Genomic DNA, 16,472 nt, shown 5'->3' with positions numbered 1-16,472 from the left:
TGTTGTTAGTGCTAAGACATTAGGGAGCTTTTAAAAGAAGATGAGACGGGTTTATGGATGGGGATGATGGGTGGAAATAGGTAGGTATATTTCATACAGGGACTGCCACGTGTAGGTCTGGTCGCTTCTTGCAGCTTCCCTTATTTCTTATGTTCTTATGTTCTTATATAAAAGAAGGCATGAGAGACAGCGAACCAGATGAAGACAGGACACTCAAAGCTCTAGATCAGTGATTCTTAACCTCGGGTAGTGGAAAATGCTACATAAATTACGGTACAGTGTCAGTATTCCTCGCAAGGAATACAAAAATATTGAAGGAATACTTTATTTTTTTCATTTGATAAAACCTTACGTTCATCTTCAACTGTGTTAATGAAACTGCAGTCAATGTAACCAAATGCTAGCCAGAGTAGAGGGGTGCTGGAGTGCCCAGACCTGGCCACAGGGGCGCTGAGGTTAGGAAAGATTAAGAAACACTCCTCTAGATGATGACACAAGATGAGGCGGCTTGCTGGGATGGCCTGGAATAGACGGGTAGCTGGCAGGTATGAAATAGAAAGGCTGGGGAAGGCTTTTCTTTACCCTGCACTAGAGAGAGAGAAAAAAAAAAACAAGCAAATGATGATAACAACGACAAGTATGATGATAATGATAATAATAATGGCGATGAAGTTACAAGCTTACAATTACAATGGACCATCCAGACGCACATCACAGTACACAATGGGTCAGCTCAGAGACTCAAAGGGAGTAAGCATATGCCGCGGGACCTGAAGGGCTAAAGGGACGCGGGGCATGACCTACACGTGTCCCATAACCACCTCTCCTCCAGGCGACTTGTGTATGGCAAGGAAAAGCATAACAAGGTTTCCGGAAATAAGCACAGTATGATATATTTCTTGTTGTAAGCACGTCCCGCTCCCCTTCCCTCTCCGCTCTCCCTTTCCCTCCTCCGCCTAAAGCTACACGTGTCCTTTAAACAACTTCCTTCTGGCGGGGTTTGTGTTCTACTTCTGTACTCTAAGGAAGGATATAATAATTTTGTGGTAATGCTTAATATTACACATTTTTTTCGTATTTTCATTTGCATGTTGACTACGCCCTCGCCAATCTCTCTCTCTCTCTCTCTCTCTCTCTCTCTCTCTCTCTCTCTCTCTCTCTCTCTCTCTCTCTCTCTCTCTCTCTCTCTCTCTACGGTCAGCCACGCTCCCACCGAGCACTAAGACACGCAAGCACAATTCTTAAGGTTGTTCTTCCCTCCTTATTGTCTGTTCCCCACGGCGCTCCATGACTCCTCCTCCTCCTCCTCCTCCTCCTCCTCCTCCTCCTCCTACTCCTGCTGCTGCTGCTGCTTCTCCTCTCCTTCCTCGCCATTATTCTCCTCGTGCTATCACTGCATCAAGCTTCCATCACGACTATTTTGAAAAGCCACAGAGGTGATGGGCTGGGTCCTCATTGGTGCTATTTGCTTCCCCAATGATAGTGTAGCCACTGTAGGAGCTCTGTCAGACCATCATTAGAAACAAAAAAACACCCTTGAAAGCCGCAATAGCTTCCATTACAGCCTGTTAAAACTATCACTAGAATCATGAAAACACCCAGTCACATTACTAGAGCCGTGAAAATCCCCACTTACTCTTCAATTGCAGCCTGTAAAACTTTCACTAGAACCATGAAAGCATCCTTGAAAACCACATTAACTTCCACTGCAGCCTGTAAAACTACCATTACAAACATGAAAACACCTTTAAAAACACTAGCATCTTCCACTGTAACCTGTTAAAACTCTCACTATATAAAAAACACACCCTTGAAAACCCCTGAATAACTTCCACTACAACTTATCAAAAACCATACAAGAAATATTAAAAACATCCTTGAAAACCTGAGCACCTTCCACTAGAGCCTGTTCAAAATTCTCGGGATAAGAGCGGAGCGTTTGGGAATGCGGTGGTGTCTTAAGTGGAGGTACAGGTCACCAGGTAAAGCACGTCTGATGTTTACCTTGCGTCCGATCCCACATAAAAACTGCCGCTATGTGAAAACTCAAACGTCACTGCCAAAGAACACGACTCCAACTTTTTTTTCCCCTCCCAAAACGTCACTGTAGTCATTCTTCTCTTCCCATTCTTTCTCCCCTTGAGTCTTCTTCTTCTCGCCTCTTCCCTTACCCTCTCATCTAACCATTATTCCTTCTCCCATTACCCTCTCATATTTCCGTTTCTAACCTCCCTTCCCACTTCTTCATTTACTCCTCTTCTCTTTCCTTCTTCTTAAACCTTCCCATCTTCCCTTCTCTAACCTCCCTTCCCATTTTTTTTTTTTCATTAACTATACTTTCCTTCTTGTATAATCATTCCTTTTTAACCCTCCCATCTTCCCTTCTCTAAACTTCCTTCCCGCTTATTTCTTTACTCTCTTTCTCTTCTTTAACATTTCCATCTTCCCTTCTTTAAACTCCCTTCCCATCACTTAATTAACTCCCCTTCCCTTCTTCTAACTACTATTCCTTCTTTAACCCTCTCATCTTCCCTTCTTACCTTTCCCTATGCTTTCCCTCCCATCTCAATATCACTCCCTAACCTATTCAATTCTTCTTCCCCTTTCTCACCTGTCCTCTCCTAACCCCTACCTTCCCTTACTCGTAATATTCCTACACCCTCCCCCTTCCTTTTACCCTTCTTTTACACCCTTCTTACATACATCCTGGCAGTCTGAAGGAGGAGAGGAGGAAGGGGTGCAAATGTACTATGCATACAAGTTAGCAGTGACGCGCAGATAGAATACAAGTGACGGTGAGGTGGTCTGTAAATAAGACAGTGTGTTCCGGTGGTGTGATGCTAATAGTGTGTGTGAAGAGGTGAGGCGGTGTGGGAAAGGTCATGGTTGTGGTGGTGGTGGTGGTGGTGGTGTGTGGTAGAGAAGTGGTGGGAGGATTGAGTGTGGTGTGGTGGTGTTGTGATGTAATGTGGTGTTGTGGTGGTGGTGGTGGTGGTGTTCGGGAGGAAAGGGAGGCGAATGAGGCAGATGGCGAGTTTATGGGGAGATAAAAAGTAAGGAAGAAAGGAAGAATGTTAATAATAATTCTCTCTCTCTCTCTCTCTCTCTCTCTCTCTCTCTCTCTCTCTCTCTCTCTCTCTCTCTCTCTTGCTTTTCTTTGTCTTTTTATCTATTTCTCTATTTTTCTGTCTACTTACGTCTGTCTGTCTATCTGTCTGTCTGTCTGTCTCTGTCTGTCTGTCTGTGCGTCTGTCTATCTGTGTGTCTCTTTTGTCCGTCTGTCTAAGTATCAGTAATGGGGATAAGTTTCTGTTAAGGGTGTGGTGAGAGGAGAAAGAGGGAAGGGGAAGGAGGGAAGGGGGAAGAGAGGCTAATACTAGGTCAAGGAAGGGGAGGGAGGGGAAGGGAGAGGGAGGAAGGAGGGAGCGTATCTTGTTCAGGTAATAGTGTGGGGAATAGGCGGCTATTTGGGGGTGAGAGGGAGGGGGATGATGGGGGAGGTAGGGGAATGAGAAAGAGAGAGAGAGAGAGAAAAGGGAGAGAGAGAGGGTGAGGTAAGGGGGTGGGTAGGAAGAGAGAGGGTGAGAGAGAACCAGATTATACCGTTAAGCTGCCCGCCTCCCTCCATCTCTCCCCTCTCTCTCTCTCTCTCTCTCTCTCTCTCTCTCTCTCTCTCTCTCTCTCTCTCTCTCTCTCACTGGTTAGAATTTAAGCAGGTGAGTATACAAGGTTACTTCTCCTCCTCTTCTTCCTCCTCCTCCTCCTCCTCCTCCTCCTCCTCCTACACTTCCTCCTTCTCTCTTCCCTGTGGCTAGTTAGAAGTAGTTACCAAACATCCTTGTAAGGACCTAAAGGTCTGTTGCTGTTTGGCTTTCCTTTGTATTCCTTTGTATTCCTCCTCCTCCTCCTCCTCCTCCTCCTCTTCCACTCTTCCTCATGACTAAAAACTCTGAGATTTCCGTCCGACCTTTAAAATTAAAAAAAAAAAAAGGAAAGATACAAAAAACAAGTGTGTGTGTGTGTGTGTGTGTGTGTGTGTGTGTGTGTGTCTGTGTGTGTGTGTGTGTGATGGCAGATGAACACGCGGTTCGAAGTGTGTCGGTCAGAAATATTACTTGGAATGCGAGTGACTGAGTGTATGTGTGTATGTGCGTATATGTGTGTCTATGTGTGTATGTGTGTGTGTGTACCGGCCACCAGCTGACACACACACACACACACACACACACACAATGGTGGGTGCTTAGTCATATATATTTTTTTCCTCTATCCGCAGAAATTACTGTCGGAATAATTAGCTCGTCAGTGTGTGTGTGTGTGTGTGTGTTTTGCATTCAACACACACACACACACACACACACACACATACTTCAAAACAATCTCATAACACTACTGTTACTACTACTACTACTACTACTACTACTACTACTAATAATAATAATAATAATAATAATAATAATAATAATAATAATAATAATAATAATCTATCTATCTATCTATATACCAGGCCAGCAGACAAAGCACCACCACAACAACAACAACAACAAAAAGAACAACAACAACAACAACAACAACAACAATAATAATAATAATAATAATAATAATAATAATAATAATAATAATAATAATAACAATAATAATAACACCGGCAGACAACACCAGGCCAGCATCATCATGAAGCGTCTGAGCAGCGCAGTGGCAGTGGTGGTGGCGGTGGTGGTGCTGGTGGTGGTGCGGGGCGTGGAGGGAGGAAGAGAGAAGCGATATCTCTTTGTCAATCCAGACGCTCCCATTACTCTAGGTAAGGTGTTTTTACTTCCCCAGTTCCCCTTCTATCCGTTTTCTTTCATCAGGCCTTCACCTACCCATTTTCTGTCCCTTTTCCCTTCATCTTTCCATTTTCTCTTCCCTTTCCTTCGTCTTTTCATTCTCCTATTCTTTCTTAAAAATATCTTCCTCATTCCTTCCACTTATCCTGTCCTCGTTCTTATCCCTTCATCTATTCGTTTTCTTTCTCCTTTTCTTCCTCTTTCCATCTCCTCTTTTCTTCCTCTCTTCATTCCCTTTCTTTTCCTTTCGTTTTCCATTTTATCCTTTTTCCCTTCTCTTTTTTTTCTGGTCTCTTCCCCATTCCTCTTTCTTCCTCCTTCCCTTTGCTAAGTTCTCACTTCCTCTCATTCCTTCCTTCCATTATTCTCTCCTTTCCCTCTCTCCCCTTCTTCTACATCCCAGCTCCCATTTCCTCTTTCTCTCCTCCCTCCCTCTCCTCCTCTCATTCTTCCATTTCATTCAGTCTTCCTCCTCCTTCTCCTCTCCAACTCTTCCTCCTCCCCTTCCTCATCCTTCTCCTCCTCCTCCTCTTCCTGTACACAAACCACAAAGCTGTCATATGCTGGATACACACACACACACACACACACACACACACACACACACACACACACACACACACACACACACACACACACAGCCCCCTTCCCGCTGAGCTAAAGAGGGAAAAAAAGTAAAGGAAAAAAGTAGCAAGAGGCCACTTTCGCATGATAGTTTGAATAGCGGAGGGAAAAAAAAAAAGAGGGAAAGAAAGGAAAAAGACAGGGAGACGGAGAATGAAAGAGGAAAGGCAACAAAAAACGAGAGGTGGAGAGAGTGGAGAACATGAGTAAAGAAAGGAGAGATACAGGAAAGAATGAGAGAGAGAGAGAGAGAGAGAGAGAGAGAGAGAGAGAGAGAGAGAGAGAGAGAGAGAGAGAGAGAGAGTTAAGGTAAAGGAATGAAGTAGAGGGAATACATGATAAATGAAGACTAAGAAAAAAGATGAAAAGGGGGTGAATGAAGGGGGACTGAGAAGGAAAGAGAAAGCCAGAATAATAATAATAATAATAATAATAATAATAATAATAATAATAATAATAATAATAATAATAATAATAATGATAATAATAACTATCTATCTGTCCATCTGTATATATGCTAAACCAACACTCCCGTAATAATAACCTATCTATCTATCTATATATCTATCTATCTATCTATTTGTCTATCTGGCTATCTCTCCATCTATCTATCTATTATGTACTAAACTAAAATCTCTTCATAATAACTATCTATCTAATATATTCCTCCTTCTCCTCCTCCTCGTCCTCCTCCTCCTCCTTCTCCTCCTCCTACTACTACTACTACTACTACCACTACTACTACAACCACGTCTCACCACGCCCCCATTGCAGGTTTCATCCTCAACATGCCCATTTCCCTCGCCTTGCCCACTCTGGCGCCTAAATTCGGAAGGGCGCTGGAAGAGGTGGGCGGCGGGCCGGGCGAGTGGGAGTCTGATGGCCTGCAGAAGCTCGCGCGCCACAGACACCTTCGCCCGGAGCAGCTCTCGTGGGACCCCGCCTATGACCTGCCGCTCTCCCGCCTCACTGCTTACTTCTCCCATCTTGAGGTAAGGTGGTGGTGGTGGTGGTGGTATATAGTGGTGGTGGTGGTGAAAGAAGAAGAAGAAGAAGAAGAAGAAATAATGCAAGAGTAAAGGTGTTCTTGATAAAAAAAAAAAAAAGAGGCGCATAAGAGGAGAAGGAAAAGTAATAGTAGTATAGTAGTAGTAGTAGTAGTAGTAGTAGTAGTAGTAGTAGTAGTGTAGTAGTAGTAATAGTAGTAGTAAAAAAAGTAATAGTAGTAGAATTCCTCTTCCCTTTCTACACACTCACCACTTCTTCTACAGCCATTACCCTCATCACCAACACCACTACCCTCATCTTTCATTATTTCCACACCCATCACCACCCTATCACATCCTCACCCTCAGTACATTCCCATCGCATCACCACTCTACTGTCCCATGCAGCCCCTCACCCTTACGTCTCTCCCCTGCAGCTCCCCACACTGCCCTGCCAGGAGCGTCTTTTGTGTGAGCTGTCAGCGGAACCAGAGACATTTGAGCCCATTAACCAGATCTTCATGAAGGAGCTGAGGTGGGTCCCGCGAGAGGCTGTGCTTTGCTGAAGGGAAGTTCGATGGTAGCTGCTACACGAGTGATTTGTGTTCCTGGCTTATGTATCTGACTGGGTACCGTAGTGTGTTTTCTTAGATTAATTATATTAGTATTGATTTTTGTGGGGTTGAAATGGAGGGATTTAATATGGTGTTCTTTTACTTTGCTAAATATTGACATTTGTCCAGGATGCAATACAAACTGCTAGATTACTGTTACTTCAATCTCTGCACTTATATATATTTTTACCTAATTTACTGATACCATTTTCCTAAGATTAACTAACGCATCTGTACTATCTCTTCATGCCTCGCTGTTCATACTAACTGAAGCTTAATTCACCTATAATCTTGGCTTGTTGTGGTCTTTCAGTGGCACAGTCAGCTGATGCTCTGCAGGGCCCTGTCATAGCCGCCCTGGTAAGGATACACAGCATCTGGGCATAGAACGATTGGTTGTAATTCACAAGTGATATCTATTGCTTTCCAGGCAGTTGTATGGACCTGTGGAGACCACGCAGGACTCACTCATGTGGCGGTACATGATGGCTGTCAAGGAGGGCTTCAGAGCGGACATCGAGGATTGTGCCGTCAAATATAAGTTCTGTCCGCTGCCCGCTGACCGCATCCTCAACATGCCGGTGCTCAAAGTGTGGCAGTACATCGCGTCCAAATTAAACCTGCAGCTTGTCTAGGCATGTGGTGTGTGTGTATGTGTGTGTGTGTGTGTGTGTGTGTGTGTGTGTGTGTGTGCGTGTGTGTCTGTGTGTGTGTGTGTGTACAGGCTGGGACCTAGTGATCTGTATGTGTTTATTTATTTGCTGATTGTTGATTTGTTAATCTATGTATGTACAGTGAAACCTCCGTTCGTGACGCAGTTCGCGAACCGAAATGTTCGCGAATTGAAACTAATTTTCACATTGAAAGATTACCACATACGTACATATACACTAGTACATTCTTCAATATCGTACAGATAGTCACAGCTTCACCCTGTTGTGCTGCCTGGCGATGGTGGAAACATGGACGCCATTCTTATGTTCACTATTGTTTTCTTGTTGAATTCCACAGGAACACGCTTAGGCTTCCTGTTACCTCTCTCAATTTTTATTTATCTATCTTTTATTATCTATTTTTTTTTAGTAGCCATAATGGTTAAAATAATACAATAAGAGCAAAAAGACCGAAAAGTAATGTTTAAAAACACTGCGCTCGGACAAACACTATCCATGGCAGGCGCGCCGAAGCAGCTCAGCGAGTGCTGGCTTGCTAAGAGGTTTGCGGGGTGTTTGTGTTCGCACACTGAAACACCGTTCGTAAACCAATGGAAAAATGGTTCGGAAAATCTGTTCGTGCACTGATTTGTTCGTGAACAGGAACGTTCGTGAACCGAGATTCCACTGTATTTATTTATTTATCTGTGCCAAGAATTATCAGGCAATATACACTTAATCTGGGTACAACATCAGTGCATGTGTCTCCTTCCTTTGGTCCAGACATACCCGGTGATCCACAACACTTCATGCTTCACTAGCGAGCAACTCATCTTTGTCACTGTAACTCAGCATCTCTCAGAGGCTATGAGGAATATTTCTGTACATCCCTTATGACCCTTACGATCACATGTATGTCTTGGACTCCATGTGAAGAAAACATATCGGGATTCTTAGGGTGATGGATGAGGGAGGGACGATAGCGGTGACTGGGAAGGATGTGGGACTGAAAATACTCAAGTGGTGATGGCAATGAGTGTGACGGTGAGTGTGTGTGACATTATTATTGGCATTAGGCGCTGACTTCCACTTGTGCTATTACAGTGTGCTTGGGGAGTATGAAGTAGGCATGAGACTTGCACACATTCGTAAGTGGACTGGCTAGGGCATTAAGTACTGGGATAATTGAACTTTAATACCTTTTAATCAATGACAAACGCTCACAGTTTTATGTGTGTGTGTGTTTGTGTGTGTGTGTGTGTGTGTGTGTGTGTGTCATACCAGTCATAAAAGTCATGAATGGAAAAAAGGACAGTGTGTGCCGAGTCAGATCTGTAAACAGCAGCCTCTACAACCCATCCTCAGTGTCACGGCGCAGACATGCCTCGTGGGAGTACAGGTGATCTTGTAAATAAGAGCCAACATTATATAATTCACTATATTGAATTTGTGATGATAAATGACAAGGATATTGTTGTAGTTTGAATGACCTTTGTTGGAAGCCTGACATTTGTTTCTGCATTCCATCTTACTAATGCAATGATGCCCACATTTAGCTATTTCAGAAAGCACTGAATTTTCTATGTAGTACATATGTATTTATACTTTCATTTCTGCCAGTTCTAAATAACAGGACCACATTGTTCAGCTCCAACGAAACAAATCGCTTACAAAATTTGTGAAGTCACTACACATTGTAACCTCAGTTTGTGAACCTTCGCCTCAGCACAAACTTGTCGATTTAAGGCATGGAGAGAATGTAAGAACCCGTCCCACACCTACGAAATTCTAAAGGTAGGAAACATTTTTTTTTTTTTTTGCGTGAATAATGGTTTTGTCTAAAGAATTTACATATATATTAAAGAACTAGCGCACAACAGCCTGCATGTTGGTTCATGGCATGTCTTATATACTGTTAGCAGCGAAAAGCAACACTCACACAACGCTGGGGGCGAGGCAGTGCAGACAGGGCCGCCTTGAATCACTGTCTGGGGATGTGTTAGGCCGTGTCTCCCTGCTCCATCCTCTCTGCCCGTGTGTCCGGGTGTTTCTCTCATCACGGTGCTTTCGTAAACACAAGAGATGCCCTCACTAGCTGCCACGACACACAAGTATCATACATTAGCCTCTGGAATCTGCCAGGAGGCCTCTGCGCAGCCGCCCTGCCCCCAGTGTTTACATCACGGCCACGTGCCCGCCACTTTTGCCACACGCAACACTCACGCTTACGTGTATTTGAATTTTTCACACCGGTGTGTCATTTGTTATCTTTCTGAATTATGTTATGTATATTTCGTGAAGAACACCGACTTACCTATGATTACATGGAAACCCAGATATCTGAATGTCATCTTTATTCTGGCAGCACCGTCGATGACGGCAGGTGATGTAAGTTATATGTGTGTGTGTTTGTGTGTGTATGTGTGTGTGTGTGTGTGTGTGTGTGTGTGTGTGTTACAAAATATAACACTGGAAACAACAAATGCGTATTGATACTAATTATTAATATGCATTTGCTGTAAAGTAAATTTTTAACCATCATAAATAAATGCATATATAAGACGGTGTTAGGGACGCAATACTTGGCATTTCACCGTTAATTGGTCAATATAACACAGTCACACATGTAGTAATCTATATTTGCAGTGCGTTAGGTAGCATACATCACAGGCTTCAATACGGTGCTGCTGTGGTGCTGGTACACGGCAAGAAGCAGACACGCGATGGCAGATGAAGGTCTGACCCCACACTCCCATGAAGTGGCTGCACACATCACTCAAACGACCAATAATAAACACTTTCTCTGAGGTGATCCCAAAAGAATAATAAAAAAAAAACTTTACTTCATATTTTCTCTTATTACAGGTTTTGTTCTCAGCTGCCATAGATATATAAGCTGACTTGCCACTCGCTAAAACACACACACACAGAGAGAGCCCCCCCCCCCACACGATAAGGCTGCTTAGATCCCAAGAAAGCTAAACCACTACTGGCAATTATACAATGCGCCACTCACTCTCTACTCAGATATGTCACACTGCACCTCCAGTTTACTATTCTTTACTCACGATGGGCAGGGTGGAAAGTATGCTATTTATCTGATCTCTTTATGATGTTTTGATAAATCTCTCAGTCTTATCAATAACTGTGCATGTAGGTATGTGTGTAGTGTTCATTCATTGCTCCCTCCGAATATTCACATACAGAGATGATCAAATGTGTACTATTTGCTTCTAGATGCCAGTACTTAACGCGACACTTCCCTCCAGCCAGCCGCCCTCACTGCATGACAAGCTGTTCGGCAGTTGAGTCTTCGTTGTCTATGTAGTTTTCCTCCGCCAGCTGTCTGAAGTGCGCCGAGTTCTTGAAGACCGAGTAGAGGGTGAAGAGGACGTGCAGAGACTGGACACGGCTCTTGTATACGGGAATGTCCATTATGGCTGAAACACAATACAGTTTGATGCTCGAAGCTTTTTAAGACATGAATGTTTCTGTATCTCTTATGCCTCGTCACGTGCATGGCTATAAGAGAGATGCCTTCACAACACGGTACTCACAACAAATGATGTCCACATAGTTTGGGAGTTCCAGTTCCAGTGCAGCCGTGGGCAGGTTGACCTCCTTCAACAGTTCCTCCAGCTCCCCCGGCCACTCCTGCATCAGGCTGTCAATGTCTGGCATGCGTCTGCAATGGCAGTCACCAGTCAGCCAAGCCACTTCTTCCATTCAAGTGTTATATCTACATGAGGCAGTGCGTGCTTAGGTCAGCTATATTCCTTGCTGACCCTAACATAGAGAACAGATAATAGGCGCATGTAAACACCTTACACAGCTTATGAACAAGGAACTACCACTTAGAGAGAACAGTACTTTGTCAAAGATCCATCCCAACAAAATAACACAGAAGCTTCTTATCCCGTAAGAACATTGATGTAATCCATGGACTTCCTGTACACTAAATTCCTGCGAGACACTCAGACGTTCTTCGTCCCAACACTTACTTGCTGTAGTGGACGGTGGGCGGAGGCTTACTTCTGTGCAGCTCACTGATGTCACGTACCCACTTCTCTATCACCTTGCCATTCTTCTCGGCATTCTCCACTGTCTTCACTGACTGAAGTAAGGGAAATGGGCAAGGCTGAGATGCAAGCACAACTTTGTATATCCTCAATTATTCTATGTGACAATACCGTTAACCTCATTAAAGAGCAACAAGTTTATTTCAGGCTTTACATGAAACAAAACACAGCGCACGCAACAACCCAACACACGCAGCAACCCAACTTTTCATCATCACCAAAAAGTGAAAATGCCCAAGACTTCATTACATGTCACTTCCCGGGGACATCCTCCTCACCATAGACTTCGCGGTGGTGTGCTTGGCGAGTGCCCGCAGCTGCAGGTCCAGCACTGTGGCGTCACTCTGGCGTGCACTGGGCTCATCCAGCACCTCTAGCCCCACCATGGACACCTTGTCGTCAGGAGGCGGGATCTGCCACACGGAATGGAAGGGTGAATGCATCTCATCATTCTGGTACTCTTCATTTGTTACGCCTGTAGTTGGTTCTGCGCTCATTTCATTTATTGATTGATTTATCTTGTTTTCTTGCGGTTTAAATAAATCGAGTTAGCTCTACTCCCTGCTTGAAATTAAGCCGTTGCCGTTTATAGCTGCCGAACGATACAGTTAAGCCTTAAACAAGATCTAATATAAAAAAACGACACTGCTGAACCTTCCACAGATACAACTCCACAAATTGAACATTAAGGCAATACTCACAGGATAAGCAGTGAGTGTCCAGTACTCACCTTAATGAAGGCATCAATGTCCCCCACGGCCGGGATGTAGTCCGGGATGTAGGGCCGCAGGCGGTGCTCCAGCTCGATAGCCTGGGGCGTGTAGCGGGTGATGTACGAGAACAGCTCTGAGATCTCTGGAGTGACGCTCAAGTGCTCGTAGTCCGCTGGATCGTACGCCCTGCGACGGAGAGACCAGGATAAGGTGCTTTGATGAAGTGCCTGTTTATATTGTGTGTTTTATTCTATTTAATGGTTTATCTACCAGTTTCATTCTGCTTTATATTATTTAATCTACTTTCTATCTAATATCCCCTCCCAGCACCATCCATCCCAGAGCCTCACCCTTCAGGAGCTGGGGCCTGGCCATCCTCTTCATCATCATCGTCATCATCGTCGTCGCCGCTGGGCATGCTTGCCGGGTGGGCGAGAGGCATGGGCTGGCCGGGGCCGCCCATCCCTGCTATGTCACTCAACCCCTGAAATGGTGGTAATTCATTCACTGTTTTAAAGCTGCCTTGTTATTGGAAATCCTCTAGTTTGGGAATTTCTCAAATAACTGGGAAAATTTTTAAGAAATGTATATAGGTACATATTTACTAACAATATCTTTCAAACTTCAAATATAAACAGTCTTTCTCAAACTTCAGATGAATATTCTTAAGAAATGTATGGACATTCTAGCATGAGTAAAGCATATGTGTATGTACATCACATTTACACGGAAACAAAGCACAACTCAATGATTGCATGACAATAAGATGCATCGCACACGTGTCCACAGCTGACACCACACAAGGAAGTCAAGAAGGGTGAGCCAATTACATTTAGAAATATTGATGTGTCTCCTTTAAGAATGTTGGTAATACACTTCTCCTTTACTGTGATGACTATGTATAAATGTGTCTCAATTTACATTGCCTTATACGTGTATATGTATACATCTATAGTATTAATTTTAGAACATCTTCTAATATCACAATGAGTTATGTAAATCCATGCTCCTGAATGTGCTATGATAAACATACCGAGAATTACATAACCTTATCTCTCAATCAATTCACAACCATGCTATTTGGACTACATTATATTATGAGTCCTATGAAGCTTTCATCTTCAGTAATTTTTAAATGCAACTATAATTTACTATACAGAGACTGATTATGATCATACTATTGCTAGTCAACAAAACTACCTTCAGCTTCTCGTCTTCACACATCCTTTAGTTCAGCAAACCGTCTCACCCTTCATCAGGTCAGGGTGTGAGCGCAGGAGTCTTCTCTCGACGCACGGAGAGGTTGGTCCAAAGCTCCTCCCGTGCATCTTACAAAACGTGACATTACCTGTGTACACTCACAACCGCTGCACCACCTCACAGGCTGTGTGGGAGCCGGCATCGCAGTGTGCGCTCTTATAAGCAACTGTTAAGGGACTTCTCATTTGACCCAATTCTACTACCTCCCACAAAGCCTGTCAGATTTAAACCTGTCAGGTGTGAAGCAGGTACATTTTGGTATCATTCGCGCTGCCAGGAGTACTCTTAGTTTGTGCCACATAACACATAGTACAGGTAGCCTAAAGTTTTCATATGAGCTATCTTTTTTTTTTTTTGTGAGTGTGCAGTTGAAAAATTAGGAAAAAAAACAAGGCAAAAAATGTCGTTCCACACGGCAGACAAGTGAGGAAAAACAAAGCTCCTACATTGAAGGCTTTGCAAGGATGGGACTTGTGGGCCTTACAGCAGTTTCTCCCATGTTGTCCTCATCCGTATCATCATCGCCTTCGGACCTCCCCAAATGGAAGCGGGGATGCTCCTGGTGGTGGGGGGAGGAGGGAGCGAGGTGGGGGGGAGGCGGAGCATGAGAGGGGCCTGGCTGGAAATCACTGTTCTCATTTCCCTGAGGATCGATCATGTCTCCTCCTCCCTCCTCAACCTCTCCCCACAATTCTCCACCATCACCACCATCACCACCATCACCACCATCACCACCATCACCATCACTAGCTGAGGGAGGCTCTTGCAGGGGCTCGCCCGCCTGCGATCACAACGGGCCAGTGGATCAGGGCAGCTTCAGGAGTGTGGCTCATTTACAATAATCACACAAGCTTACCAGTGAAGATATACATTTTTGTCAAACTTAACTCTACTGATATTTGCAGCCTCATTAAAGTGAACTAGTGAACTACCTCAGAGCACACCACAAAGCAGCATTAAATTACAGAGACAAGTTCAATACACATATAATACCGTTTTGAATCAGGTAAAAACTCAACGTTTTAATCTTAGGTGTAGGCAAAGTGATACTGAAATAAAGAGTATATTCATATCAACCTTCTTTAAGTATCTGCAGGTAAAACAACTTTTTCATTTGTTTTTAACAGCTTACACAGACACGCTACTCTACTACAGTCAAAAAGCACAGAAGCAAAACTCAAACTATATAACTGTCCAGCTCACCTGTTCCTCCTTTGGCTCCATCTTCTCCTCCTCGGCTGTCGTCATGGCTGTGGCTGTGGCTATGGTGGCGGCGCCTGGCTGGGGCTGGCTGCGCTCTGGTGCTGCTTCAGGACCTTCTGCTGGAGGGTCCCCCTTGGGTGGTAATGTTGTCACTCAACCAACAATGTAAAAAATGTCCCAGAGAAATACTTAGAAAGAAAAAACATACTCGGTGTAACATGTTGAAAGTGAAATTCATTATGTATTGGATAAATGCAGTGCTAATCTTAGCACCTTACTAAAGTAAAATCGATTTACAGAAACTTCAAAGTACAATGTCTTGTTATCCTGCATTAAATCTACAGAACGTGACTTCCATCCCACATCTTTATGTGACTCACAAGCTGGTGGTGAGGCGGGAGGGCGGGTGTGTCCAGAAAGGCACTGGAATGGTGCACCAGAGAAAGGCCTCCCTCAGATGCCTCATTCACAGACACTTCTGTTACTTCATCGTAGTCACAGCTCTCAAGTGCTGCTGCTGCCTGAAACATCGCCAGTCTTAGGCTGGCAGGCCGCCTGTCATTCATATTATGTTGCCAAGGGAACATATGCCAATTCATAGATTTAGATCTACATTTCACTAATAGTTCTCAAATTAATTACAAATTTGCTTGGTGACAAAGGAATGGATTTTTTATTACCTAAGTTTGCTGATGTGATGAAGAGGTGCTGGGTGGCAAGCAATTTTGTCTTGGCTAAAATCTAAAGTCGTAAACTTTACGTCAGCTAATTGATAAAATAGATCTATGTAAATGAAGGATTTACCTTCTGCTGTCACACCACTCTACTGCCCCAAACACTACAATACCACACACCCAACACCACAGTCACACCGGGGTCCTGCTGCCAGTGACGCGGCCAGTAGCTACTTCCCACCTCCCCACCCAGCAGCTCACCGCCAACACTCCTCGGCTCATATGATGCGGCGCGGCGCCCCTCCTGTCCCAGTCAGCTCAGCTGTAGTGTTGTCTGTTCTCATGAAGGCAGCCTAAGGGCCGCGCTGCCTCCCACTGGAAGGCCTCCCGCTGGTGTCCTTGTCAGGCTGACTGAGGCGCGTTGAGGCACATTCCTGCCTTGCTTGTTTGTTGACGGTGGCACGCGAGGGTCGCCATGGCAACGTCCCGCCCCGCCCCGCGCTGACGGAAAATTTCAGGAGATTCTAATTGAAAATTTCTGTGGAATGTGATAGAAATTCAGATTTTTATTTTGCTGAAGAGCGTGCACTACTCAGCTTTTGCAGTGAATGAACACCACTCCTCACACTCTATTTTAACGCACTGCATTTCGTGGACATACTCGTATAATTCGTTAACTCTTTCTCTGATGTTGCTTCTGCCTCACCTCTCCCACTCACTACAGCTCAGTTGATGCACTGCCAGGACTCCTTGCTAATACCAGTGCTTCATATCCTTCTCTTGAGTGTTATTGCTTACTAGGATGAAAACTACATTAAGGCTGAATGATGTCCTTAA

At 44.2% G+C, this 16,472-nt stretch overlaps 2 protein-coding genes across 8 annotated transcripts in view; one reads left to right on the top strand and one right to left on the bottom strand.

Annotated features, from left to right (window-relative positions):
* Positions 1-9,178, top strand: part of LOC135111656 (uncharacterized) — a 14,433-nt gene extending 5,255 nt beyond the window's left edge. The window contains exons 2-5 of the mRNA XM_064025191.1: positions 4,653-4,801; positions 6,228-6,445; positions 6,877-6,974; positions 7,484-9,178. Of these exons, the coding sequence (XP_063881261.1) occupies positions 4,675-4,801; positions 6,228-6,445; positions 6,877-6,974; positions 7,484-7,688 (648 nt within the window). The 5' untranslated portion in view covers positions 4,653-4,674 and the 3' untranslated portion in view covers positions 7,689-9,178. The remainder of the gene's footprint in view (positions 1-4,652; positions 4,802-6,227; positions 6,446-6,876; positions 6,975-7,483) is intronic.
* A 1,149-nt stretch (positions 9,179-10,327) lies between these two features.
* Positions 10,328-16,188, bottom strand: LOC135111655 (intraflagellar transport protein 46 homolog). 7 transcript variants are annotated; one of them, XM_064025184.1, is made up of 10 exons: positions 15,897-16,188; positions 15,342-15,504; positions 14,962-15,093; positions 14,243-14,539; positions 12,849-12,982; positions 12,516-12,684; positions 12,064-12,198; positions 11,708-11,820; positions 11,264-11,391; positions 10,328-11,146 (listed from the first exon to the last, which is right to left on the bottom strand). In XM_064025184.1, the coding sequence occupies exons 2-10, from the start codon at positions 15,489-15,491 to the stop codon at positions 10,986-10,988; spliced, it is 1,419 nt and encodes a 472-aa protein (XP_063881254.1). In that variant the 5' UTR covers positions 15,492-15,504; positions 15,897-16,188; the 3' UTR covers positions 10,328-10,985. The 7 variants fall into 7 exon arrangements, with proteins under 7 accessions (XP_063881254.1, XP_063881253.1, XP_063881255.1 ...); XM_064025183.1 differs by having other exon boundaries at positions 15,342-15,482; positions 15,897-16,186; XM_064025185.1 differs by having other exon boundaries at positions 14,962-15,080; positions 15,342-15,478; positions 15,897-16,186.
* Positions 16,189-16,472: the final 284 nt, after the last annotated feature.

Source organism: Scylla paramamosain, chromosome 22, assembly GCF_035594125.1.
Source record: "Scylla paramamosain isolate STU-SP2022 chromosome 22, ASM3559412v1, whole genome shotgun sequence".
Lineage (NCBI taxonomy): Eukaryota > Metazoa > Arthropoda > Malacostraca > Decapoda > Portunidae > Scylla > Scylla paramamosain.
This window is presented reverse-complemented; position numbering and strand designations above follow the sequence as displayed.

What these genes read in the sequence shown, in the direction of transcription:
- LOC135111655 (XM_064025183.1), bottom strand. Translation starts at nt 15,917, where the DNA reads ATGAGCCGAGGAGTGTTGGCG. An exon ending in TGAGCCGAGGAGTGTTGGCG is followed by an intron (nt 15,483 to 15,896) that starts GTGAGCTGCTGG and finishes GCGATGTTTCAG; the next exon opens with GCAGCAGCAGCACTTGAGAG. An exon ending in CCCACCGTCCACTACAGCAA is followed by an intron (nt 11,392 to 11,707) that starts GTAAGTGTTGGG and finishes CTGCCATTGCAG; the next exon opens with ACGCATGCCAGACATTGACA.